The sequence below is a fragment of the Simochromis diagramma genome, unplaced genomic scaffold (assembly GCF_900408965.1).
Source record: "Simochromis diagramma unplaced genomic scaffold, fSimDia1.1 OVJJ01000545.1, whole genome shotgun sequence".
NCBI classification, from domain to species: Eukaryota; Metazoa; Chordata; class Actinopteri; order Cichliformes; family Cichlidae; genus Simochromis; species Simochromis diagramma.
The window spans coordinates 4,270,710-4,298,255 of NW_024387371.1; the positions used below are offsets into that span (position 1 = coordinate 4,270,710).

Genomic DNA, 27,546 nt, shown 5'->3' on the forward strand with positions numbered 1-27,546 from the left:
AATTAATATGATTAGAAACCACAGCGAGAGATCCCTGAGAGTACTTTGATGGTGGGCAGGGGCAATCCTCAACAAGCTCCTCCTTACACAAAGGTAAAAGCCATATGAGTTCAACGTTCCATTTCTGAGTCGGCTCATGTTGCAGCAATGGAATTGTGCAGAATATCATCACATTAAGTGACACCACAGTTCAACAGGTCATAATTGACTGCTGCCATCACAATCACCCTGAGGAAAAACCTGGTGAAAAATTATGTCTCAGCCTGCATCGCTGTCTGATCTCTATCCCACTGAGACACTGTGTGGCACAGAACAAAAGCTGGAGATATGACTCCGAACCATCAGCTTTTGCCAGAATTGTGCCAGTGATCACACAGCTCCACACATTCAGAGGCTCCATGAGGCATTAAGCAGTGGCTACCACCAGTGATCAACCAGGTTTCTGATGGGCTGCTGGGTAGCTACTGTAAATTGAGTTCATGTTTTCAAGAAACTTACTGTTTTGATCTCTTGAGTTGTTTTGTGTGTTTGTGCAAGTGTGTAGAGTAGACTTCCTTTGCCATCAGTATATATGCGGGCTTAAATTTCATACTCCCATCTTTCTCCCTCTTTTACCTATTTATATCTTTCAAAATGTGAGAAAGACATGATATTGTTATCTTGTCATAAACAGACTATTTTAATCTCGACATTTGTTGTTTTCACCTTTGTGTTTTTTAGTCTGTTGAGTAATTTTGCAAAATTTTAATTTTGACAGTCCAGTCAAGTTGGGCCAGAGCCCAAAGTTCACAAAATTATTAATTAATTATTGTTGTTAATGTGTATAAAATTGTAAAGAAATATGGTTTGTACATGTTTGAAAGAGCAAAAAAAGAGTGTAGGGATTTAAATTTTTAAGTTAAATGTGGGATAACATGGCCTAAGTAAGGCTATTTAACACTATGAATGTACCAGGTTTAAAAAAAAAAAAAAAAAGATGTACACCTCTTTCATTCCCAGTTTTTGTGTGTGTGTGTGTGTGTGTGTGTGTGTGTGTGTGTGTGTGTGTGTGCATTGTGAAGTATTTTTTCTTCATTTGCAGCAGTGTGAAGACTTTTCTCAGAGGAATGGAGCCTTTTGCTGACAGTGGCCAGCTGACACTTCAAAATCTTCATGAATCCTTCAGTCCCCTCCTCCTCTTCCTCCTCCATACCAGCTGCAGCGTCTCTATTGATTCCAAATCCTATCCAACTTAAGGCTGGTGTGTCTGTGAAATGACTGATCCAAGAGTGTGTGCTTGTGGTTGTTTGTGTGTTGACGACTGAAGGCATTGGAAGTTGGAAAAATAAAGTTTTCCTTGAAATACCCAAAACGTTGCGTGACAGTGAGACAGAGAGGTTTTCAACTTGTGTATGTGTATTTAACACAAAGGGTAGATTATGCTCCAATGTTGACTGCCCACAAAATAAACCAGGAAGATGCTGCATGTTGGAGGAATCAGACCAATGTCTGAAAGCAAAATGCATCCTTATGGCAGGGTGGCTGGAATATTAGGGCACTTCTTTGAACAGACGATCAACTTTGAGAAAATTATACCATCTGGGCACTTGAGACATCATTATGAGGACTTCACAAAGCCAGTGTACTTGGTGGCATTGTGGAGCAGTGTGTGATTGATGGTTTAATGTGGTTTGATGTGCAGGAGATTTAGTTTAATACATGTAAACCAAGGGATACCAAAAACCGGAATGTTTAATGTTATCTACGGTCAAACCAGCAGCAGGACAGCTGCAGCAGGTCTATACAGTGTTTGAACTGCGGTCTTGAAAAGAGGTCTGCTTTTTTACAGCAGTGGAAAACATGCATGTAATTTTAGATGAGTGTATCCTAACTTGTTAAATAGAAAAAAATCAACCCTTACATCCACCATCATATGTTGGCTCCATTTGATTTGAGAAGAAGAACTTGTATAACTAGCGCTAAATTATTTCAGAAACCAAAACCTTTCATTACTTTGATTTAGTTTTGAACGAGTATTTTTTATCCATTTAAAATTTCTTTCTGTCTGTCTAAGACTTAACCTTGTTAAGAAAAAGTTCTGCATAAATAAAGTTTCTCATTATTATTCAATACTGAAAAAAACATACTGAAAAAAGAAAGCCTCATATCAATTTTCATAAAAACAAGCTTTTGGGCAAAGACCTAAAGGAATGTCATATATAGTGTGGAATAAAATATATGCAATGTAGTGTTTAATGTATGTCGCAATGCACCATATTACTGTTATAAGTTGACGTCGGTCTTGTTGAATGCTGATTTTGGTAAGATGACTTATTGACCATTGCACTTGTCTTCTAACAATCTTCTAACTGAATATAAAGAACTAAAGATGTTTTATACACTAGCAAAATGTTGGAATAAATTAAAACAGAAATATATACTGATTTTGTGACTTTAAACTGATATTGGAGCCAAAATTTCACATGAATCCCTTGCATAGTTTTAAAATTGAGTATGCATTTTTTCTTTATATTCCCTTATATGTAACCATCAATCAATTACAGAATCATATATTGTGATTCTAAAAAATAAATCTCATAACAACGTCATTATACTGCATGGCCAGACATCTATAATGGAATCTTTCCGTTTCTGATGCTACTACTTGTTATAGTTGAATTTTAGAGAGTATAATGAAAACAGAATGCACGAAAATGCTTAAATTATTAAATAATGAGTAATGCTGTGAATATGGGAGCACCATGCTAGAGCTAAGCATTACTGTACGTTTTATGTGCTGTTTCGTCCATCAATTTAACAGATAGTATTTCTTAAGGAGCCCTTTGCGTCACAATAGATATTTTGTTTGTAGAAATAGAGATCATCCCAACAATAACTTGGTTCCAGCTTGCATTCATATAGTTTTACATTTGCAAAAGGTTTAGACAAAGATCAAAGCATTGTTTGAACACAGTCACAAAGCGCAGCTGTGTGTTGCTCATTTAGGGATTTTTGTTATGACACGGATTTTATATGCATGTGCTTCGGTAAGACTGGCATTCTGACTTGTCAAGATTGTTTCATGAGAACATCTGTGCTACTGCAACTGAACAGGGGAATTATAAAAGTGAAAATACTTACCCACTGCTGACCCCTGCTATGAACCAGGGAATAAGTAAAAATGTGTGTGTGCGCGCACATTGCGAATTCTACTGATTCAAAAGGGGAAGGTAAATCTGTAATTCCAAAACAGGCACTTTGTGCATGATGTGTAAACTGCTTGAATGTGTGTGAGTATAGAATGATACATACACGCTGTGTGTAAGTTTGATGCTGGTGTGGAGGTAGCCTGAGCTTCTGTGAGACTGGGGTCACAGATGACAGGAGATGCAGCCGCCTCCTGCTCACCATCATCCTCCTTTTTCTCCTCCTCACCTCGCAGCTCAGCTTTTTCTGCTAGCCTCTTTGATGTCCGACTTGACCTTTGAGCCTATGATTGAAATGTTTACATAGGGTGAAAAAATACGATTTTTTAGTTGCTGAAACTAACTACCTGAAACTATAGAAATGAGCCCAAGATGAAAATCTATTACCCACACACCTCAATACTCTTCTCAGTCTGCAAGCTAATTTTTCTTACCTTTGCAGCAGGTCTTGACATGGAAGCTTTTCTCTGTGCCCGTCCTTTGGATTTGGGCACCTTAGGGCCAGAGAGTGTCTTCATAGTGAAAGCAGCATGCTGAAGGATGCAGTCATTGCCACAGTAAACAGAATCTGGTAGTGCTTGTTTAGAGCAACCAGGTCCGATGCACAAGGGAAGAGAGCTATCCATCTCAGGCTCAGGTTGAGCTTCAGGTTGAGCATCAGGGTCTGGCCTTGCTTCAATAGCCTGCTCTTGCTCCTCCTCCTCCGTTTCCTCCTCTACCAGCACAGTCTGCTGAAAACAGATGTTCATCTTAAATCCAGAGAGCAAACTTTCTTCATGAAGATTATCTATCACACGTATGTGGTCACACAGGAATGAAAGAAAATGCTAAAGGTTTTGTAAATGAAGGCGATGGGCAGTGTAAAGATTGATGACAACCCAAATTAAATTCAAACCTTAACTGCTCGCTGGTCCTCTTGTGCTTCTTCAACAGCAGGACTTTGTGTCAAGCATTCAGGAAAGCTAAGCTCAGGGTCTGGCTGAGGGTGAGACTCAGACTGGCTTTGTTTCTTTATAGTGCAAGGCGGGCAGACGTACTCTTGCATACTCTGATGGCCTTGTGTCTCACTGACACCGACGCATTCACCGTGGAACCACTCCTGGCAGCTGTCACAGCAGATCATAAACCTTTAAAAAGCAGTGAATAGATAATAGGAAGTGAAAATGGTACACAGCTGAACTATGCAAATCGTCCGAAAGAACAGCTCAGCCTAAGAAATCCAGTTACTACATATAAACATGTACCTCTTATCTTGTTTCTGTCTGCAGATGCAGAACAGAGCATTTGAGTCATATCCTTCATTGTGTGATATCCTTGAAAACTCTTCTGTATTTTTAGCATCTTTCTTCTCCTCCTCCTCTGGCACTTCATCAAACTGACCGGGAATTAGCTCAGGAATCTGATCAAAGTCACTGTCTATGATCATGCAGTCTGAGTTTGATTGCTGAGCAGGACTTAGGGCTGTATCAAAGAGAGCAGCTGAACCCTCTTTTTCAGGAGGACTTTGTGGATCAGTTTCTTTTTCCACTTCTTGTAAATGCTGTTGCTCAGTTAAATTAACCAGCACCACATCATCATCACTGTCCTTATCATCTGCAATGGTTGACTGAAACTCCACAGCCCTCCCCTTTCCTCTACCCCTCCCTCTACCTTTGCCCCTACCTCTTCCTCTACCTCTCCCCTTTCCTCTGGCCTTTCCCTTTCCTCCTTTCCCTCCTCTAGCTTTGGAGTCTTCCTGTCTGCTATTAGAAGCCAGCTGTTCCTTAATCTGTAACAAAGTCATTTCATCACTATCCTCTTCATGACTTGAGATTAAAACCACATCATGGATCTCTTCTCCCTCTGCATTGCCAGAAGCAACTGGCTGTGCAATCTCCATGTCATCAATGTTATCAGCCATCTCAGTTTCATCTATAGCCTGTGGATTAGGAGACTCAATGGCTTCAGTGGCTTCCAAAATGTCAGGAACCGCCAGTTCATCTGACATTGTTAGTGACAGGCCCTCACTGCCCCCAAGCAGTGTGAAGGCAGTGTGGAAAGCAGACCCAAAATCCTGCCATAAGCTGGGATCAAGGCTGCCTCCTGCGGAAGTTTCTGAACCAGTTTTGCTATTCTCAGAGACAGGTGAGGATGGGGCAGACCACTGAAGTTCATCAATAACACTCCTTGCTGTACGAGTAGCTTTCTGGGTGGTGGTGGTCTCTGTAGCGGTCTGGGCTGCTGTTTGATTGGTCCGACGATTTCTGCCTCGTCGAACAATTGGAGGACTGTAGGTTAGGTCTCCAACCTCCTCCATGAACTCCCTTCTTGCAATGGTTGTTCGTCGAAACCCCCAAGACTTTCTAACCTGTGACAAGGTCGGCCTAACACTTGACTCGGCCTCTTCTGAGGGCATCTGCCGTTCGTCTGCAGATAAACAGAAAGAAATTGATTTAACAAAAGCAACACCCACGTTTCACCTTTAGGCAACTGGCAGGCTGATTGTACCTGAATTATTATTATCATCAGCAACACTGCTGTTGTCCATCATGTCCATGCTGACATTTAAAGGAAGCCACGCTGTTCAAACCTACAAGATCCTTTTAGTTAGTGTCTGTAAACTATGTTCACAATTCACTAAGTTAAACAAGAAATAAAACAGAAAACACGTACCTGTGCAAACTGTATGCAGACAGCTGCAAACACCAAATGTGTTTAGGGTGTGTAAAGAGTCATCCCAATGTTTCTTGCTGTGAACCTGTAAAAATCATGGATGGAGAAAAAACCCAAACCAATCTACATTAGAGACAGGTGATCTAAAAAAAATATGCAAAAAACAATTTAGTTAAAAAGCTCAATTCCATTTGTTGCTTTGCAATGAAAGAGCACTGCAATAAACTCCACATCACATAGCTTATTCATTAGCACCATAGACAGTTTCAACACTGAGGATTTAAAAGGATTTCTGATAGCCTGTATTAACTTTAGCTCCTGGCCAGCTAATGGGCCTCTTTGACATGAACTCCTACTCAATACTCTGATTGCATCTTAATTTATGAAAGTGAGCAATGGAAGCCTTACAAAGTCTCACCATGCAATGTTCATGTATAATTTTTAACACAAGTCTAAACCTCATGCAGTTGCCTTAAAAGAAAGGCAGTTACAAGATTGTGTTTATGCATCCATCTCCTTGAACTTCATGCATCTTGATTTGGAGCAACAACATGTGGGGAAAACCACTCTTCACCAATATTTGTCCACCTTGTAGTAACATTAAAATGCATGACATGTTGCTTAAACACAAATACTGTTTTTATGTGTATACACACTTCCAAGCTCACTTGCACAGTGGTCTCCATGACTGTTGTGGGTATGTCTGAACAAACCATGAGGGTCACCAATTTATGAATTGAAAAATGTTAAAGTCATGTAAAAGTTTTCCCATGACTCAATAAAAGACCTAATAGTGTATATAACTACCTTTAGTTGTATTTAGTGGAAGTAATTTTCTGTATGACTTTATCAGTTTCTCACATCATTGTGGAGAAACTTTAGACCTCTCTTCTTTACAATGTTTAAGTTCACAGGTTTACAGGCATTCTTTAATGTACTGATCTCCTAAAGAACCGCCACAGCATTTCAGTCAAGCTGAGGTCTGGATTTTGACTGGGCCATTGCAACACCATGTTTCTGAATTTCTTTTAACCATTCTGTTGTAGGTTTGCTGGTGTGTTTGGGGTCCTTGTCCTGTTGCATGACCCAATGTCAGCCAACCTTTTGCTGACAAACAGAAGGCCTCAATTTTGAGTCCAGGTATTGTGGTATATAGAAGAGTTCATGGTTGAGTCAATGACTGCAAGGTCCCCAGGTCCTATGGCTGCAAAACAACCCCAAATCCTCATCCCTCCACTGCTGTGATTCACAGTGGGTATTAGGAATTTGTGCTTACATGTCAGCATAGTCTTGGAGTTTGTTCTAATGCAATTTTGTAAACCTAAGCTTTGCTGCCATGACTTTTATAAAGAAAAGAGACTTTCTCTTGGCAACCCTTCCAAACAAGTCATTTCTTATTGTACTGTTATGAACATTTAACATATTGAGGCCTTTAGAGTGTGAGATGTAGCTCTCTTTTTTTTTTTTGCTTCAGGCATTGCTTGAGCATTTCTTTGAGCACGTCTTGATGTATGCTCAATCATCCAGAAAAAAAAGAAAGAAATGCTGACATTCAAAGGAAGCCACGCTGTTCAAACCCAGAAGAAATCCCAAACAGTTGTAGCGTTTTCAGTGGAAGATACGTTTCACTGAGTGAAGAAATGTTTTTCACATCCAGATGAACAGAATCAACATTTAGGATTTCTTTGAGCACTGACCTTAAAGTGATTTTGCATGGACATCCACTTCTGGTACTGTGTTAACATGATAATGATCAGTTAATCAAGTGTATGTTTTTTTAGCACCACCTGGCTTCTCCTTACCCTGTTAATTTTTATGAAAACATTAAGGGAGTACTTAGTTTTTCACAGGACTGTATAGAGTCCGCTTTCTTTTTCACATGACTGCAGTTCCATGCCTGAAATGAGCATTTGTTCACTGTACACTTAGTTACATGGATCTCTCCAACATCAGACACTTTCAAAACCCCTTTGAAAACCCTTTATTTCCTTTGGCTTTAAACCAGACTGAGTTACTTTTTTATCTGTCCTGCTTTCATCATGTTTTTTCACTTTGTGTTTTCTTTTTTCAATCTCTTACCCATATCCCATAACCACATCATTTTCTGGAACTTTGGTCAGCAAGTGTTTTTAAAATGTGCTTAGAAATAAATCTGACTTCACAACTTACAGTCAGCCAATCAAATCAACCTATAGTTTAACTGTGAAACAACTGGATTTGATTTTTTAACAATGCCAACATTGGGCTTAATCCATCTGACGCGCAAAGATGTCAGTACATTTACTCAAGCACCGTACAAGTGCTTTCTTTGCACTGCATTTAAGTGTTTTCCACTTCTGAATTGGGTGTATGTGGAAAATGTACATGAAATAATGATATTTTACAATTCAGCTTAAATACAATTTGTAGCGCAAAGATGTCATTTTTGCTCAAGTAGATTTGTTGGAAGGTTACAGATACCTTTAAGCTAAGATAAGGTAAGATTAAACCACATAACACACAATCATGTTAACAATATCTTTGAATCATTTTAGGAGTTTTAAATAGAAACAAACTGCATATTAATAACTATATAATTTAACAAACTATAGGATACAGTTATAAAAAGAGGGGTGAAATGTTGTTTAATGTGTATAATTTATCACGTTACCCTTTGTACTTTTGAGGATTTAACTTGTATTAAGTCTTCCCATACTGCCACAGTAAAGGAAAAGATGTTTGCACTTTTCACAGCACTGCAAGTCTGTAAACACGTGCTGTGTCCCTGTTTTGCTTCGTAGACAAATTACTTTGAGTTTAAAATTCAGCTCGGCTGAAGCCTGCATTAACAGTTTATGAGATGCAACTCGCAGAGACGTTTATGGTGATGAAATTCACAGTTCATTTTCTCACTGTGATTAATTTCTGAGCTCTACTTGCTGCTAATGTTACCCGGTGCAACCAGCTGCTGTGTTCACTGATGCTTCACATTGCAAAACTGGCCTGCTAGGAGCGATACGTTTATGCAAAAACTCAGCAAAGTGTGGCTGGGAAGTCCATAATGTTTCTGTACTCCAAATGAAACCACAGCACGTACTAATTTAACTGCCACACCTAATTCAGTTGTAAAACCGCAAACGAAACGTCCTTGCCCTGAAACCCCGCAAACACTCACAAGTTATTCCATAAAGGTAAAAGAGAGGCGTCTTCTATGTGGTGGCGACGACATTGTTCTCTGCAGCTAGCGTAGCTAAAGCTAAACTTAAGCTTCTAAATCACCTGTTAATAAATACTCTACGCAGCAGCGCTACGTCTCATTAGCGATACCGACTACAGAATTAAATGCTGAACGCCCGTACACAGACACGGAAATCATACCTTCGATGTAATTTATATATTTTCCAGCTATGGTTTGAGTCGCTCGGCAACCTAGCTAGTACCCACAGTACAGCCTTCCATTTTCTGGACCTTGCTGCAACATACTCTCGCGAGAAGTATTCGCATGGAGAGCGACGTGGTTTCTTCTTCGTCAGACCACGTGACTTTCGCGCATTGCTTTGTGGGTACCCGTGGCAACAAAATCAAAACACTGCATCAAGCGCTAGTATTTACAGCACCGGTAATCATTAATTCTGCGGTTTTAATCCCTACTTGCATTTTATTTGCCCCAAAACAGTTATGTACAAAACGACGGAGAACACGACAGGTCCGTACAAAGACAGACTTGACGAAAAGGCAAAAAAAAAAAGGACAACAAAAAAAATCAAATGAGTGAAAGGGTTAGACACATACGAGCATACAGAGTGGAGTAAGGATGTTAGCGTGCTGCCCGACTTTCATCACGCACATATTTATTATTATATGGTCTTAAGTTTTAGTGCATACACTCACAAAATGTTTAGTAACTTCAGATCCCTGCAACAAGCCCAGGTCCAGTTTACTTTGGTGATTTGGACTATTCCATTTCACAGCTGTTGTTAATTTCTTTCCCTTTATCTCATGTACAGGCCAACGCAATCTATTTATCGTTTCAGGTTGTAGTATTACACAACATTTTCAGATCTAATAGAAAAAATTTTGAGTGTGTCGTAATTCATTCAATTTATTGTCTTTATTTATAACTGGCATTATTGTTTCTTTCTATTATAGAATCTTACAAGAAAGAGGCAAAATTGTATTCCATTGTGCTTTATTAGCTGCTTCGGTAAAATAACAAATCAACAATGCAAAAAAAACCCATTGCAAAACAACATACTGGAAAACAGTTATTCATCACTTGATTGCTTCAATACAACACCTGGGCACATATATGCGGGACTTTTCCATATTTTTTGCATACTTTTTTTGTTTTGATATCGCTCTCTCTCTTAACCAATCAAATATCGCTGTGGTAGCAGCTTTACACTCGGTATGACCCAGGTTGATAGAGGGTGCCCAGTCTGGATCGCATTCCAGCATTTTGTAGGCTGGTTTTCCTACAAAACACAACAAACATTATCCCGCAAAGCCACAGTGAACGCAGCATAGGGTGGAAATGCTTGGAGCAGACTAACATGTAAGCTGGAGTGTTCTGGAACGTTATATTTGGTCTTGGAATGGCTGCAATCCAGGCCATCCGTCGGCTCTTTGTTACTTCGGAAACACGGCTTAAACAATTTCTCCTCCACGACGTAATCCGATAACAACCGATCTCTTTACCCGTAGGCTTCCCGTGGCTGTCATGCGACCGGCTATTGCAGTTAATAATGCAACAGCTTCTTGCCATTTTCTGTGTTTCTTTTTATCGCTGTGTGACTGACTGTTTTCATGTGAAAGCCTGCGTGCGCTAGTACCGCTTGCCACTCGTTCCCAGAATCCTTAGCGGTTTTACCCCTGAATGACGTCACCTTTTCAATCTCTATGGGTTTGAAGAGGATGTCCAACACTGAGGTCTACTGTGCTAACATAAATAACGTCAAATATGTTTAATGCTTTTGTTATTTTAGTTTTCCATTACGAGTTTTATGTTGTTTTTTTATCAGTGTGGTTTCTATTAATTTCTAAAGTGAATGTGTTTGAAATGTGTTTCTGGGTTTTTTTGTGTTGATTTTAGCTTTTTTTTTTTTCAGCCTTGTCTCTAATTTTGTCACCAAAGGGCTCAACCACCGCTGTCCCTGTGATGTACTCATTCCTAATTTTGTTCACTCCCAGTGAATATCTTGGCATTTCAGCTCTGTCTCCTTATGTCAGTGCCACCCTCTTCAAACTATACTTCTAAGGACCCCCTCCACCTTGCCTGCATTCTCTTCACTTCTCTTGCGGCACTGTCCATTGCTTTGGATGATTGACCCTAGTTTGTCTGTGAAGGACACATTGGTGGACAGACATCTGGGACTCGCCACCAATTGTTCTTAGAACTGAAGAAGCTTCTCGGATGAGAGGTGAAACGTCTTCAAGGAAATGCTTTTCTTTCCAAGCTCCTTAGATTGACCCCAGTTATTCATCTACTCCTTGCAGTTTCACTGTTGCAGTCAGAGTAATATGTAATATAATATTACTAACAAACAACTAATTGTGGAGAAAGTAGATTTAAAGTCATGCAGACTTCTCAATCCAAAGCCACCTCAAACTGGTTGTGCTGGTAAATGGGGCCGAACTAGGAATGAATAAAACAAATAATTCCCCTGGTGCCGCCCCGCCAAAATCTTTCTCACATCACACTCAAAACAACTCATGCACCAAACTGACGATTTTTTATTTTTTTTTCCCTTCACGGATCCATTTATTTTTATATACAATATGTAAACAAGAACGAGACACAAGCTCAAAACAGACATGCTCACAGGCAGTAATATCCAGCCAAAATGCAGTTTCTATTAATGTCTACCCAGTTCTTAGCAGCAGTCTGACCAGGATTTACTTTGGATATCTGGTCAAACTGGCTTTGCTTAGAGCTGACATTCATATAAAGTCATATACTTTCCAATAACTTTTTTTTGTTTTGTTTTTTTAAACACATAGAAATGTAATTCCAACAAACATACTATAAAAACATATAACACTATAAATATTGTTCAGGTATCTTCTTACAAAAAAACTTTGTACAGTTTAAATTTTTAGTTCATTTTCATAAATTGGATCTCTTTCTGTAGTCCTATACAACATAAAACTACAATACAAAACTGGTAGGAGACAGAAATGCCACCACTGACATGAAGAGTACATGGCTGAAACCATTTTTAAACTTGCATTGCTAAATTAAAAAAACAAAACAAAAAAAACCCAAACACCTTAGTTGGCATGAAGCGGTGGTTTATACCAAAGATAAAACTTGCATCAGTCAAAAGATCTCTGATGGCACCATGATAAATGTTGATGGCTGTTTCAAATGTTTTGTCTCACAATATGGTGAACTGTCGGCAAAATAAAAAACAACCCTGAAGGAGCAGCAATGGATGTGATAAAGACAAAAGTTTTATGTGGATTCATACAATCTTGCTCAGAGATGAGAAAGTGGTGAGAGAGCTGTAACATAACTACAGTATGGAAAACATATTGACTCACATTTATTTCTCAAGACAGACAGCTTTCACAAGGTGAATCCACCTGAACATAGATGAGGAAACTGAGAATGACATTTGAACCAAAAACTAGGTGTACATAAGGGAATGGGAAAAAGCGATTTGTCACAGAGGTGTGGGCCTTCCGGCACCACATCTGAACCAAGGAGTCCCACAGTGACCTCCCAAAATGTGCCCATAGTGTAGCAGTTAGGTCACAGTAACACCAGCACTGTCCTTGCTTTTGTCCATATATGTGGGAGAGTTGCTTTTGTCCGATATTGATCCTGAGCCTGAAGGCACGGTCTGCGTGGCGGGAGAGTGGCCTGATGGTTTGACTGACGGCTCTGAGTTGGGGTCTGCCTCCGGCTCCTGCTGCGCTGTGGCTGTTTATATTTTAAATAAATAATAATAATAAATTTAAGAAGAGAATATATATACAGGTTGTCTAAATCATCTTCGCACAGTTTGTTTCTTAAACCACTGGTTAGGTATGAAGGGAAAAAATGTCTACAATTCTCATGAATGATGTAACGCATTTGTGTTTATGATTTCACATTTGCACTGTACCTTAGGGGGCTGAGCTACCGAATAAGAGTGGGGAAGAAAAACGGACAAAATTGGAGACGATTTCATGTTGAATTTAAATCTAACATTAAATCTGACATCACATTAAAATTACCAAATAGGAATACAATGTAAGAATACAAAAGAAAAAGAATATCCCACTGAAACTGAAGAGCACTTACATTAACTAAACAAAACACTGATGACAAGTCTGTTGTAATAAAGCTCCTAACCATTTCTACCCTGCTTCTTCTAACTAATTTCTTAATCTTTTGTGTCATTTATAGGTCTGTTTATTCAGTGGGCAACTTTATTCCTTCTAAAAAGTGTGATGCAGTGATTACATGACCAACGAATGACCGACTGACAGGTAAATATAGAAGGCGTCACCATAGTCACTTTTAGCTTAGTTTTACTAATAGTTTAACGCTTTAAAAAAATAAAATAAAATTACATCCATCCATCCCAGGTATGCTTTGTCTTACCCGATTGTGTGCAGGACTTCATGTGCTCTGGCCAATGGGCTTGCTGGCAGGGATAATCACAGTAACTGGTGTTCCAGCAGCAATAGAAGATGGCCTCCTTCCGACAGTTAGCACACCACTGTTTCTTTTTGGTCTCGTCCACCGCTTGCTGCTTTTCTAACTCCATTTGCTTTTTCACCTCAGCCACCAATCGTTCTCTTTCCTGCTCCAAACTCTGCCTCATCTCTGCCATTGTTAGTTCTGCATTTAAAAGACACCAAAACAAAAAACTTGAAACTTGTATACCACGTCGACACCTGTTTAAAATTTGATGGCGAGGAAAAGGCAGGTTGAAGATCAAATAAGCTCTGCGGAGTGACAGAGGTAAATGGGTATCTTACCCAGATTGTGCTTCATCTCTGACAACTCTTGCTGATGGAGCCACTGGAGCTTCTCGATCTCTATCCTTAACCGTCGAATCTGTGGTAAAAAATACACTGTGATTATAAATACTTACGTATTATTACCACAGAAAGTGTTGCTTTGGCTGACAATCTTTACCTCTGCAATCGTGTTTCCCGATGTGCTTTTGGAAAGATCATTGTAGATTTCGGTCATCGTCCCCTTTATTGTGTCCATAATCTGCAAAGTATTGGTAAAAATGTGACATTACTGTTGAACTACTCAGTTATAACCTTTGCAAACAAAGTTAATAGAGTAGAATTTTAATTTATATGAAAAGGCTCCAACTTACTTTGTTTGTGTATTTAGCTATATCTGCAGCTACATCAGCTGAGACTGTGGGGATCTGCAAGTCACCAGACATAAAAGAAGAGCTACCAGATGTGACTTGGGCAGATGTTGATGAGGATGCACTCAGAGGTGGGTCTTTTTGTTGCCCTGCAGAGGATGATGATGATGACAACAAAAAATTAAAGGGAAATTATAAAACTTCAAGTACACTTTTTATTTTGTTATGGTGACTAACGTGGACATGACTAATTGTATTGGTGTATATACCCTTGGCTGCTTGTCTGGTCTGATAGCGAGTGCTTGAAGAAGAGTTCTGCTGTTGTGGGCTGCGCGTCTGCACAGCCGACTGCTCTCCATCCTGTTGCTGTTGCCTCTGCATCTTCTGCATATGCCACTTTTGAGAAGACGTTTGAAACTTTGTTGGATTCCAAACTACAGCCCGCTGCACAGCTTGAGCAGTCTCTTTAGGCAGTAGGGGACGCTGTTTCTTTACAGCTGTAGTCACTGGTGAAGAAGTGGAGACAGGAGAAGGTGTACTGGTGGATCCACTGGTGGTGGTCGTGGCACTGGGCTGAGCAGAAGCGGCAGAGGAAACGAGGTTGAGCGCCGATGTGACAGAAGGCTGCGACGAGTCTTTCATGCTGGATGTAACATCACGTGCTGGTGCTACTGATGTAGCAGATGAAGGCAGTTTGCCTAAGCAGTAAAAAAAAAAAAAAGTCTCTTATCGGTGAGGCGTTCTGCATTTCAAAATCAGCCACATTAAACAGATTTAACATTTTATAGCATATATAAGATTATATTTATTTAGAGCATTTCAAAGTATGATTGAGATCACTATGTAGACATAGAACCCAGTCACTTTGTTTCTTGTCTGAATGCATGGCATTTGAAAGCAAAGCTTCCTGATAATTACTGGAATATATTGTCCTCTCCATTTAGTACTGTTTCTCTGCCACTGACTGCCAAACAAAGCCACAGTTTTATATTTCCGCCCCCCCCACCCTCCTGCTTGTCATTGTGGCCAAAACACTCAAACTTAACTTCCTCTGCCCACAGCCCTTCTTTCCAAAACAATTCCAGCTTATCCAGATGTTGTTTTGCAGACTTTAGAGGTCGACTTCTGTGATAATCGCAGTTAAGATTGCGACGATTCTTCAATGTAGACCCTGTTTGTGCATCAACTCAATCAATAAGCTCATGACTACCCTTACGTCACCTACATAGTCTTCCACCTAGCAGAGAAACACTGCACAGTTTAATCTGAAGGGTTTCATGGTTTTTCACATCATGCCTTAACTTGTGCAATTCCCCATACCTGACACTCTGATGTTTCGTATAACCCCCCCCCCCCCCCCGAAAAAAAACAAAAACAAAAACAAAACAAAAAAAAACAAAAACAAAAACAAACAAGCCTCACCTTCCAGCTTGGCAACATTAGACTCTTTGGCAGCTTTGGCAGTGGAAGATCCCAGCTCTTTTTTCGCCCTCTTTGAGTCACGACCTCCATGTTCATCCCCTAAGTCAATCACAAGCTCTCTTTCAGAATCAGAGTCCTGCTCAGCTGCTGATGTATTAGCAGCTGCTTTGACATCCTCTGGGGCTTTGGGTTTATCAGCAAGGGGTTGAGACTGGGGTGTTCTGGGCTTGTCCTTGAGGTCTCTATCTGGGCCATTGCTACCCTGCTTCTCTTTGAGTGGGGGTTCCGGGGTGGCTTTATCCCCCGTTGCCACAGCTCCTTCCTTATTCTCTCCATCAGTGCTTGCTTTAGACCTTTTTCTCTCCATTTTGTCCTTGTCCTCCTGAGCTGAACTTTTTGGCTTGTGTTCCTCATCACTGAGATACTCGCTGTCACTTGAATCTGATTTCTCAGAGTCCTCAGAGTCACTGTGATCCACATCTTTATACGCATCTTCAGATATCTCATCAATACCTATATTAAGAAATGGACATTGTGTTAATTTCTTTCTGTCAGAAGCAAATAGAAAGAAATAATGAACCCTTTCTCTGGTAATAGCTTAATAAACCCTAGTCAGCAGCAGTCACACAGACATGACCGCCACTGATTAGAGAGTCAGAACTGCTGTGATGCATTTGTAAAATTGCCGAATTCAAATTAGTCTGTTATCAATCATGACATTGGCAAGTTCAAATGACTTATACAGTACAAGAATAGAGTTCTGCAGCAAGTCATGTCACAAACTGGTTTTGTATGTACCAAGCTGTGCCTTGCAGCTTTCAATAGTCTTGTCCAAGCTCCTGATGGGTCTCTTTGGAGTAGAAGGGGGCGCAGGGACTCCTTGTTGTTGCTGCTGTTGTTGAACAGTCTCACTCAGCTCTTTGAGATCCATTTCAGCCTTGACTCGATCTGAAATGAACATATAAATGTTTGTTTAATCACAAATTCATTAATTATTAAGTACTTTTTGATTATTAGCCTTTGTGAGAACATAAATGCAGTCTCTCTTTGCTTTTTGTTACTGACCCAGGTTGAGATTGAGGATGCCACCTGTCCCTGCAGTCCTCTCCTGCTTTGGCACCAGTCCAGGGTTAAAGGGCTTCGGACTACCTGACACGCTGCCTGCAGGACCCATCTTCCCTGAAACAGGAGATGCTGTAATAAAAAGATTTATTTATTTATTTTAAAAAGCAACAAACAAAACAAAAAAGAAAAAAAAAAAAAGCTTATAATGGTGAATAAAATAAGTTAAAATCACATAAATAGAGTTAATGCAACCAGAGTGGAGAAGACTTACCAGTACAGTCCATCGATTCCTCTCCAGTGCTGTAATGGAGTGCAGGATTTCTGTTGCCCTTTTCCACATCTTGCTCTCCATCAGACCCTGTGTGAACCGAAGAGTTTGTACTCATGGGAGACCGAGGCATGTCTGTCATTGAGACCCGCCGATTCATACTACTGGGTGTGCTACTCTTGCTGAGGACCATCTTAGGAGAAGCGGTTATATCAAAGTTGAAGCGAAGTTTATCTGGTTTCTCTGTTTTCACTGTACCAGCACCGGGGTTGGAAGGGTCCACCAGCATTTGTAGCTGGTTGTTGGGGGTGTACGGAGTGCGGAAGGGTGCGTAGTTGAAGACTCCAAACTTCTTGCGAATGTTTTCCACATAGACCTCCATTTCTTGCATGGCACTATTGAAAATGCTCTTTGTTTTCTTTACAGAGAAAGGGATCTCTTTGGACATGAGGTAGCAGTTGTTGATGGGAACCCAGGCCCTATGTGGAAATGCAACAACAGAACAAAATAATGTTTTAATACATTTAATATCCAGTGGAGATGCAGCAACTCGGGTCTTTTCTAAACCTCTAAAACAAGGAGAGTTTCCTCTATAGTGCCCAAAAGGTTCATCTCACCTGTCGTGCTGCCCAAAGAAGCGTGCATCTACTTGCCCATCCTTTTCACGAAGTGCTTTTGCTGGCCAGAATGGAAAGCCCTTCAGCTTAGCCCAAACCAGGGGGTGGGGTTGACTCTGTTGGATAGAGCAAAACAGTAAAATACTGTGCTTCACAAAGCTGATATCCAAGCTAAAACGTATAAAAAAAATCTGTTACTTTTATGGATTTAAATTAATGTAAAGACCTACACATGGCTCACAAAACCAGTTGTCCCTTTTTTGGCATGCGGACAGGTAGCACTCTGGACACACCTCAATCTCATTCATCTAAAAAAAGAAAAAAAGAAAAAAAAGTATTAAATGAAGATGATGCAAGTCCATAAATAAGACACATTTACAAAAATGTCACCAAGTAATTAAAGTTGCTTTACCTCATGTTCACAGATCCTGACAATGACTTTCGCAGTTGCTGTTAATTTGTGATTGCCTGGAAACGACGCACAAGCTTAATTTATATATTCTTACGACAGTAAAGGGAGTAATGACATACATCAAAGTTGCCTACCTCCATTATAGATGATGCAGTTGTGCAAGATCCATTTCACATCAGCAAGAAAAGCTTCAGTACAGCCATACATCTTCTTCTTTACATTCTATAGTACAGTGAAAATAATAATATCAGTCAAGCAACTGCACTTTTGCCAGCATTTTATATGCATATTTACCTCATGTTTCATTCTAATTCTAGTTTTGTTTTTTTATTGTTTATACTTCTCCAGAAAAAAAAAAAAAAAAAAAAAATCTATATACGAGTACCTTCTCTAAAGTACATAAGTCCATGGGGTGGAAGATGTACTCTGCATAATCTGGATGTTGCTCCAGAGATACGGGCTTCTGAAAGGGCTCAGTCTGCTCAGATTAGACAAACAGGAAATAAGCACACATGAATTACACTTTCCTCATGGATGTTTCCAGAATCTTTGGTTGAATCTGCAACACGCAACTGGGCATACAAAGACTTGAAGAAACCCCTTACCCCAGGCTGTTTAATCTTTTGGAGTGCAAATTTGAGTAAATAGGAGAGCTGGTCTATTGTCAGCATTGTCATCGCCTTGCTCTGGGTTTCAATGCATTCAGCGACTGTAATTTTCTGCAACAAAATAATAATAAAAAAACAAGACAATAATTGGTAAACTAAAGAGATACTATTAATATCTACAACTGCGTAAAGTTTAAATCACTTTTTTGTGATTCAGTTAGTGTATCCCAAATTGAAGAATTGTGTAACAAATACACGTAGAAGTGAAACTTTAATCTTCTAATGTCGTCTCTTGTGCTCACAGAAGCATGAGCCATGAGTTTGAAAGGTAGTTTCTGCTGTTCATGGCACACAGTTCCACAATTACTTGTGTACACCCACATAAATGCACATGACTACAGCAAGATACCTCACACTCTGGACAGAACCAGTCGCCCTCGGGCTCAGCTGGTAGTTTGAGGCACTTGGCGTGGTACACCCTGGGGCAGAGCTCACAGCAGAGCACCTGGCCCTCGCGGTGGCACAGCCAGCAGTAGAAGTCATTCCTGCCGTCCTGCGGTACAACATCAACAGGGTCTGTGGTGAGTGCTGGCTGCTTCATATAGTAAAAGGGACCATGTCTTAGCTCTGACTGAAATGCAGGCAAGAGAAACAAGGGGGCAGGTTTCAAAAAACACGCAGGAACACAAAAAGGTGCAGTGCAACAGAAACAAGCTGGGATAAGCAGGGTAAGCAGCATAGAAGGTAATAAAGACAATCAGTCCAACAAAATTGTTTTAAGAAAATCAGTTAATAGTCTGAACATCTAGTCATGTAATGGCTTCAAATAAAATCAATACTAACCAAATAGGTTCTACAGTGCAAGCTGAGACATGGCTCACCTTAAACCTAAAGAGTAAACATTGCATGATGTGGCTCTCTGGTAAATGCCTAAATGGTATCTTAGTGTTAACATGTTACTACATGAATACAAGTTGATAGATGGCTCAAAAGAGTCTTTCTTTGCCCAAATTCAAGTCTTTGGCATTCAATTTGAGTGGTGTTAAAATCCAGCTGCTACTTATTTGACCTTTCCCAGAGAGCCAAAGCATGTATTCCAACAGTGCCACGAAGACATAACTATGCTCACGTCAGATACCTGTCAAATTATACAACAGGGGCTAAATTAGCTTTCAATATCATGTAAGATCAACACAGGACTAAAAGGAATCACGCAACACTACATTATCCACCAAGCAAACAATAAAAACCATATCCATCTAGGCTATTTGGTACTAAATGTCAACGTTAATGACCATTGGCGACTCACGTTGCATTAAACGACTTGTTTCCAAAATAATATATTCATGTGAATTGTGGCAGCTCACATTCCTGTATGGTGGGTCTACTTTAAAAATGGCCAGTATTCAAGAGATTATGATCAAAATCAGTGTGTTCTCACAGGCAGTATATGGCACTTAGATTAGACTATTGCTGGGTTCTGTATACCTTGAAACTCAACGCTGGTCAAAAATGTCAAAGCTCACTACCATTCCAGTAAAGTTGGAAAGACAAGGAAACAGGCTTTGTTTTGCTTGTTAGGAAGACATAGCCATTTATGCATCAAGTTAGCAATGCTTGATTTCTGCAGTTTAAAAATAAATACTGCTGCTTTACCTTATTTGGCGAATCACAAATACAAAACAGTGGCAGTATAGTTAAAAAAAAAAAAAAAACTACGGTTTACATTCACAGCTGCCACCTTGGATTGTTAAGTCACTGTTGGTGGGGCTGCTCTGACTTTCCGAGCTGCAAAACCAACTTGAGTTGTCTATTTGACAATTCTGACTTGGGACTATAGCACCAGTACATCTGGTAACATATTCTTGTTGAATACCCTCAGATACCCCCCTCCCCCTAGTTCATCTCCTTTGATGATGGACAAGGAGGTCTCCGTCTCACCCTTCAAAGCCTGGCATTTACACAGACAGCTGAAGACCCGAAAGCCAACTAGTCAATCCTGTTATACATCTTTAACGTCCACTTGGACTGTGCTGCCTGGGAAGCATATGTACTTGGTGCTTTGTAACGCAAGTACACGGACATCTGCATCAATCCTCCCACTAACTGTCTGATGATGAAATTCACGTCACTCGAACAGACCCTAGCAGACTTCCAGAAGTGGAAGGTATAATCTGCCAACTGTATGCAGTGCAATTTTTTTTTTCCATATATTGTACACATTAGTTGTGGAAGCATGAGGCAAAAAATAAATAAATAACACTAAACGCTTCCCATTCAAGACCCTGAAAATACACTTTATTATGGCTGTGTTTATACAGCGGTTAGATTGATTTCTGATGTGGTCAGATAGCACATCATATGAAATGGTTCTTTTCAGGCACAACCCTGGCCTTAACATTCTATGAAAGTATATGGCCCATTATTGAAATTGGATAAAGAAATAGCCTTTGAGAACACACCTGATTTCAAAATGAACTTGCACTTACAAGAGCCCTTACCTGGTCTTTGTTGTTACAATTCAAGGCCCCTGGCTTCTTCTTCTTCTTAAGAGGGCTGGGGGAGGTGTCTGAGGGAGAGTGCCCATTGGAGGAATGGGTGGGACTCGACACCTTTCGTTTCTGTGGTGCCACTGATCTTTCTGCTGACCCTGGTGGATCAGGGACTGAATACATAAAGATAATTGTGTCATCACACAATAGGAGTCAAGCTTGTAATGTTCAATGTATTTACAGCCAACACATTACATAAGCTTAAGAAAAATAATTACCAAAAAGAGGACAAAAAAAACAAAACTATAAAACTATTATACATCACTGTCATCGACCCACACGTCTTCCCTTGAGAAACCGAGGGAGGAACAGTATTTTGAAGTTATTAATTTTCAAGCGAGCAGTACAATAGATTCAGTGTTCAGCACTATTATTTTTAACCATCTAATATTCCATCTAACACAGCAATCACAGTAGTCTGAAAAGCAGTTACTGAAGACAACACTTATACACGTCAAATTACTATTTCATCATAATAAATGGCTAGAGGGCTTCCTCAGAACTAACTACACCCCTGTGTAGATTCAGCAGGCAGACTGTCAGGAAAAATGGATCCTAAGAGACCAGCAAAACGTATTAAGACTCTTCTCCTCAAAACATACAGAGAAGGTAGAGGTTATTTACTGTAACTGAGCTGTGTTGGATGCTTGGCTCCTAATGTGAGGTCCTCGGCCTTAGAGACTTACCTTTGGATCGCACAGATGCATCCATTCCCTCTACCACATCAGACTCTGTCTTTATCTCCTCCTCAGCCAGACTGCAGAGCACCGAACAGGAGCACACAGAAACACAGAAAGAGAGACAAACACAAAGTCAGAAAGGGTGTTCAGAAACCACATCAGCATAGCAGTAAACAAGTGGAACACCACCTAAGGCACCCGGGTCCCAGAGGATCTGTCAACAGGGACTCTGCTGATTTCCATTGTTGTTGTTTTCATTTGATTTTACAACATCTCCCACTTTGTTTCATGAAATTAAAATACTTTCCATATTATCATCTACAATGGAGTCTGCAAATGTTCTTTATGCTCCAAGAGAAAGGATGATAAATATCACCATGGTAACGCTGATCTCCGCTAAGCACAAGCTGAGATTTGCAACAACACGTAGGGCCATTTAGCTGTAATTACCCTGCACCTCTGTCCTTACATTGCAGTCATAGCATTTTAGTCCAACTAGGTCACAATATTCAAACAGTGCTTTCTTTGACATACAGTGTATAGAGCTATAGATCTGTAGCAACAAAAAAAGAAAAGAAAAATCCACAGAGAGTTGGTACATACCACTGAAGGGACAGCCCCCCCCATGGCAAATAACAGCACCTCTCAAGCCCCTTCAGTAACAACAGAATACCCCTGAAGGATTTGGGCCCATTGTTACAGACCAGTAGGAAGAGATATATCTAATAAACTTTAAACGCTCATCTGACAACACCTTTCTGGCCTAGATCTTAATTATGGTCACATTAAATCTTCTGTCATTTCTGGCACTATTTTATGTCTTTGTTTATAAAGTGGCAAACACTTTTTTAAATTAATAAATAAATCCAAAACCTAAAAATGCAACACTGGAAATGACTGATTTCCCTTTGCTCTTGCGTAGCACCCCACTTCCTCTGAGGCAAAAAAAAAAAAAAAAAAAAAAGACAGGAATAAAGGGGGTCTGGCAATAAATGAAGGTCTTTGAGTGTTTGGCTCCTCCTTTGTGAGAGCCACAGAGGGCCTAGTTCCAAGGATGTAGCCTTTATTGAAAAGCCTAGAGAAGAAAACCCACCCACAGACCCCTGACAGGTCACACACTTGACCAGATCATAGCTTTGGCTACAGCTCTGGTTTCCCGCTAGGATGAGTGGTTTTCGGGGTAGAACTCAAAGGTCAACCACATTTGTGGGATAATCTTTTTTTTTTTTCAGTTCTGAAACTAAAGGAATGCTCTGCATGTCCCCTCCTCCATCCTTAAAGAGACATTCCATTAAAAAGTTAAAACAAATGTCAGCTCACTGAGAGGCAAGGAGGGTTCAAAATGCAAATCCTACGAGTTTGATCAATAAAACAAAAGCGATTACATATGAGCATAATGGCTAGTAAACCTATGCTTGTAACGTCTTGATGCACGCTCAGTTATCCAAAAAAGTTGATTCTGTTCATCTGGATGTTACGCTTACTCATAAACGTTTGCTCATAACACCAAGTAAACCACGATGTATCAACAAAGGGGTTTAAGATTAAAGTTTGTCACTGTGGCAAAAGAAAATACACTGTGGCTCACAATCACCAGCAGTTCCTAAAAACATTCAAGTCACCGATGGTTTATCTGAAACTCGAGAGAATACAAGCATAGCTTGCATTGTCTGAAAAAGTGACAAACATGGGTTGAGCGGAGTTTCTCGTGGCATTTGGGTATCTAGTATCATCTAGCCTGCAGTTTCAAATGCACATACACAGCCTCAGTCACACACACCCCAACCCCTCCGGGGCCTTCCTGTTCCGGACTGAGTGAACAAATGAGGCCCACATGAAAATAAGAAACCGTTAGCCAGTTCACTCTGCTACGTGTGCCACAGCCCTATAAAAGAACATTCGCCATCACCACGCAGCCCTGAGCTGCCAAACAACCCTATAATACACATTCTCAACACCAATGGCAAGACATTTATGCAACTACAAAGAAAACAGGATTAGCAGAAGTTAAAAGGAAAAAGAAAAAAGTATGAAGATCCAAAGTGCATTCTCAGATTAGGAGCTATGATCCATCAAATAAGAAGATTTAAACAAATAAATCCTTAGCAGGTTCTGAGATATATTCCATAATAGTCAGGTGCAAGAAAACACAGTATTCCCACTCAGTAAGTACTGAAGTACCTGACGGACAAAAAGGAAACAACACTGAATCAATGTCTTTAGATTCCACTCCTGTGAGAGACGAGCAGGGTTCTCTCGTCACAGAAAATGGAGGCCACAGCTTGCTCCCCTCCCCCCTCTCCCCCATCCCCCACTCCAAGGCTGAGACTCGGGCACTGGCACATCCATGCAGGAGGACCAGAGAGATCTGTGGAGATTACAGTCCAACATTACGAAAAAACATGGTCTATGTCGGGGCAAAGCCTCACGGCCAATGACAGAGACAGAGGCGAAACACAGGGAGGGAGACACAGGAAAATCCAGCAAAGTCAGAAGCTCTCATCCGTGTGTGTTGGTCGTTTTTTTTTTTTTTTTTTTGTTCCCTGTATTCAATCTTGGCTTCCCTCCTTCTGTGTGAATACTGCTGTCATGGAATAATTAGATTTCATTTTTAAGAAACACAGACCACCACTCTAAAACCACAGTCAGGTCCTGGCAAAGCTGCATGGAAAAGCTTCTCTACATGTAAAAACAATTTTCACACATTAAACAGATAAATATCTGGCTCCGTCTGGAAATCCAGAAATGCAACTGAATGCGAACACCATACTGCAGTCATTATATTGCATCATATTAGAGATGCCACTGAAAACATCTGCGAAAAAGAAAAGGTATCCTACACGGTCTGCTACACAAAACCCTAGAGAGATTATTTGATTTAGCAATACGACAAGAAACAACCGGCTTTCATGAGAGCAACAAACACATGCAGACAACTGAAGAAATGAATAGGATTAGCTTTTGCTTTTCCTGGGAAATAAAAGCATTTCATTAAACAATGACTTTAAGTAAATTAAGGTGCCTGATCTAGCACAACTCCCAGCACTTAATCAGTATACTGCTAGTATACACAGCGTATTCTGTACGAAAGAAAAAAAAAAAAAATGACCTGGATCTTATAAAAGGCTGTAAAGGGTGAATCAAAGATGGCTGTGGAATTTTCCAGAAGGCCTTGCTCTCCCTGCTGCTCTCCCTCGGATTGTCAATCTTTAACCTCAACTGCAGCTGCAATTGGCTGGAGGGCCAACAGGGTGGAACTTTATTGGTCGCTGTGTTATGCCACACAGATCACAGTATGCAGGCTCCCCTCTTCCTCTTAAAAAGCGTTTTTGCTGCAATGCAGAGATTTCCCTCTGCCTCAGACGATTTATTTTCCTTCGGTTCTGTTTGATAATTTGTGATTATGACAGCATAAAACCAGGGGGCTTTTTGTTTTCCTTTAATGTTTTAAAAAAGCCTTGTGGCTGTCATGCACAACTCAGTGTCTGTGCTATTCAACCTCTGTCACCCTCTCTATAGCCTGCAATGCTACAGAAAGAGGCTCAGAGCTTTGCCCCACATATATCCATCTAAAATTTAATAATTACACATTTTAACATAAATTCTCAATCAGGCATTGTGGCGTAGTAAAGGTTTTGGTTTTGGTTTCACAGATAGCAATCTTTTAAACTACGAGTAATTTCCTGATTATAACCTTACTCTCTTCTGAATGTTGCCTACATGAAAAAAAAAGCCTTGCGTCAGGCCACAAGAAAAAGAAATCATTCTTTGTTTCACCGGCACAGCTGAGACTGCTAAAATGGTGCAACATGACAAAACACAACGTACCGACTATGATGTGGACAGCATGACAGGTTATTGGAAGGAACAATCCTTCTTAACGACACTTTTAGCAGCTGTTCGAATGCAGTTGACACTTATGTAAAGCATTCTGCTTGACTCCGTTTGAAATGTGCTATTCACATTAAACTGATTTGACTTGAAACATTTAAAAATATGTCTGTCTTATGTTATTTCCACGAGTAGTGTGTTATATTTGCTTATGCCGTGTGATCTGTGAAGACAGCAGCACAAAATGGCTACTGCCTGGCTGAGAGCGTAGGAAGCAGTTTCACAACAGCACTGTGGAATTGCAGAAGCCAGGGGCAATAAACTCCAGGCCTATGAGTGTAAATAGAGGCAACCAGTTTATAAAGATTACACTGGAAAAACTGGAAGGGGATTACCCTGTCACAAAGTGTTTGTATGTAATGTGGCCTCTGACTAGTATGGACTGTAGAAAACCCAGTCTTAGTGCAGCTTTCCTAAATGTGTATACACTGTGCTACAGTTTTCATGTTCTAGATATTTTTCACATATGTGTACATAAAAATGTTACAATGACATGATGCCCTGCGCACTCTGCCCTCCTAGCATGCACTTCTGTTGCCCTTTGCATGTAGTCCCCATCCTGGCATGACACAAGAAAACACCACAGAGCCAATCCACTTAGAAACAGTACATAATACACCCTTTCCTCCACTGCCCATCCCCCATTCTTCCTCTGCCATTCTAAAAAAAACACAAACACTCCCACAACAGAAAGGAGATGTGTGTGCCATTTTAAAATCCAACTCTCTTTTGCATTCTAAAAAAATAAAAGGATTTTTCATGGTCCACTCTGCCTCCTGTATGGCAGGCTGGTTGTCTGGGGCACTCATGTGACCCTGAGACATAGAGAGAGAACAAGGGTGAGAGTCGTTAGCCAACCCCCACCCTCAGCACTGTGGAGCACAGAGGCCTTACGAGGCCTCCAATCCACCCCAGCTCCTCCTCCTCCTGCACACTAAACTGACTTTAAGGTGTGCGCATTCATCATTAGAAACCAACAGTCAGCACAACACGAAGAAGGAAGCCATGTTGTTATCAGAAGTCTGAGATAAAAAAGACAGAGCTTACCTCTGTGGATGCATGGCTGCCTGACACACTGTTATGTCAACACTTATAAAACATGGAGGACACTCTCAGCCCTCAGTCGGGGAAGGCTCCGCTCTTCAGGCAAGGCGATCAGGCCCCGGTGATGTTAGCCAGATCCTGACTGGTCGCTTTCCTCACGAGCAAGATGCAAGGCCGCGCCTGATTGGCCGAAATGTTTCCTGAGTAATTATCTTTGTTCAGTGCAGGCAGGGGCAGCACTGTGAGAGTCAGAGACAGGGGAAGAAAAATAAGCACAGAGCTAGGTCTTAAAACCACAAAATATTGTGATTACTGCGAGTATTTCTGACATACAAACCCATGGAACAATGCTTTGTAGCTTCCAACAGCAGAATCAGGAAACAACCGTCTTAGTTGAAGGTTTTAGAAGGAGAAACGGCAGCATGTAGTGTTGAGAGCAGGACACCATGGCTTCTCTGCACAAGCTTCCATTTTTTATGTGGAAAGGGCCTTTGTTTAAACTCCTCCCTCTTGGCTTATTCCAAAGAAAAGAGAGGCTAAAGCTGTTATTCTATTCGGACATTTCAGCCATCAAAAAACAGAACAACATAAGAAATTATATAAGAAATGATATACTTGTATTTAATCCTAAAGAAGCTAACCCTTACTTTTTATTATGTATATATGAATAATGGCCAGTTAAACAAACCATATGCAAAAATACTGTGTACGAGTGATTACCTGATAAGCTTGATCAGTTACCAGATGTGGTCCCGTCTGACTTTCAGCAGACCCATCTATGACCAGGTAAAGAGTAAAATATATAGATTATTAGGCAATACAATATAACAATTCATTCTGAGGAACACAT

General features: G+C 40.4%; 2 protein-coding genes across 11 annotated transcripts in view; both read right to left on the reverse strand.

Annotated features, from left to right (window-relative positions):
* Positions 1–9,327, reverse strand: part of LOC120719076 — a 31,282-nt gene extending 21,955 nt beyond the window's left edge. The window contains exons 1-7 of one of the 4 annotated variants that reach the window (XM_040007957.1): positions 9,195–9,327; positions 5,838–5,922; positions 5,673–5,754; positions 4,430–5,591; positions 4,081–4,312; positions 3,620–3,913; positions 3,292–3,469 (exon numbers count right to left, since the gene is read on the reverse strand). In XM_040007957.1, the coding sequence (XP_039863891.1) occupies positions 3,292–3,469; positions 3,620–3,913; positions 4,081–4,312; positions 4,430–5,591; positions 5,673–5,721 (1,915 nt within the window). In that variant the 5' untranslated portion in view covers positions 5,722–5,754; positions 5,838–5,922; positions 9,195–9,327. Of the gene's footprint in view, positions 1–3,291; positions 3,470–3,619; positions 3,917–4,080; positions 4,313–4,429; positions 5,592–5,672; positions 5,755–5,837; positions 5,923–8,991 lie in introns of all 4 variants that reach the window. The other 3 variants (XM_040007955.1, XM_040007956.1, XM_040007958.1) reach the window with 3 other exon arrangements.
* A 2,235-nt stretch (positions 9,328–11,562) lies between these two features.
* Positions 11,563–27,210, reverse strand: LOC120719078 (protein kinase C-binding protein 1-like). 7 transcript variants are annotated; one of them, XM_040007965.1, is made up of 21 exons: positions 27,034–27,210; positions 26,700–26,935; positions 21,768–21,838; positions 21,031–21,194; positions 18,939–19,082; positions 18,527–18,640; positions 18,307–18,399; positions 18,056–18,143; positions 17,922–17,977; positions 17,740–17,817; positions 17,510–17,625; positions 16,896–17,371; positions 16,625–16,753; positions 16,358–16,507; positions 15,560–16,072; positions 14,407–14,835; positions 14,141–14,286; positions 13,948–14,028; positions 13,788–13,866; positions 13,408–13,647; positions 11,563–12,741 (listed from the first exon to the last, which is right to left on the reverse strand). In XM_040007965.1, exons 2-21 carry the CDS (start codon positions 26,711–26,713, stop codon positions 12,566–12,568), a joined length of 3,357 nt encoding a protein of 1,118 aa, XP_039863899.1. In that variant the 5' UTR covers positions 26,714–26,935; positions 27,034–27,210; the 3' UTR covers positions 11,563–12,565. The 7 variants fall into 7 exon arrangements, with proteins under 7 accessions (XP_039863899.1, XP_039863894.1, XP_039863895.1 ...); XM_040007960.1 differs by having other exon boundaries at positions 18,939–19,160; XM_040007961.1 differs by having other exon boundaries at positions 18,939–19,160; positions 27,030–27,210.
* Between the last annotated feature and the right edge of the window lie 336 nt (positions 27,211–27,546).

What these genes read in the sequence shown, in the direction of transcription:
- LOC120719078 (XM_040007960.1), bottom strand. An exon ending in CTGCATCATCTATAATGGAG is followed by an intron (nt 17,978 to 18,055) that starts GTAGGCAACTTT and finishes CGTCGTTTCCAG; the next exon opens with GCAATCACAAATTAACAGCA. An exon ending in GAAGTCCTGCACACAATCGG is followed by an intron (nt 12,742 to 13,407) that starts GTAAGACAAAGC and finishes AAATATAAACAG; the next exon opens with CCACAGCGCAGCAGGAGCCG.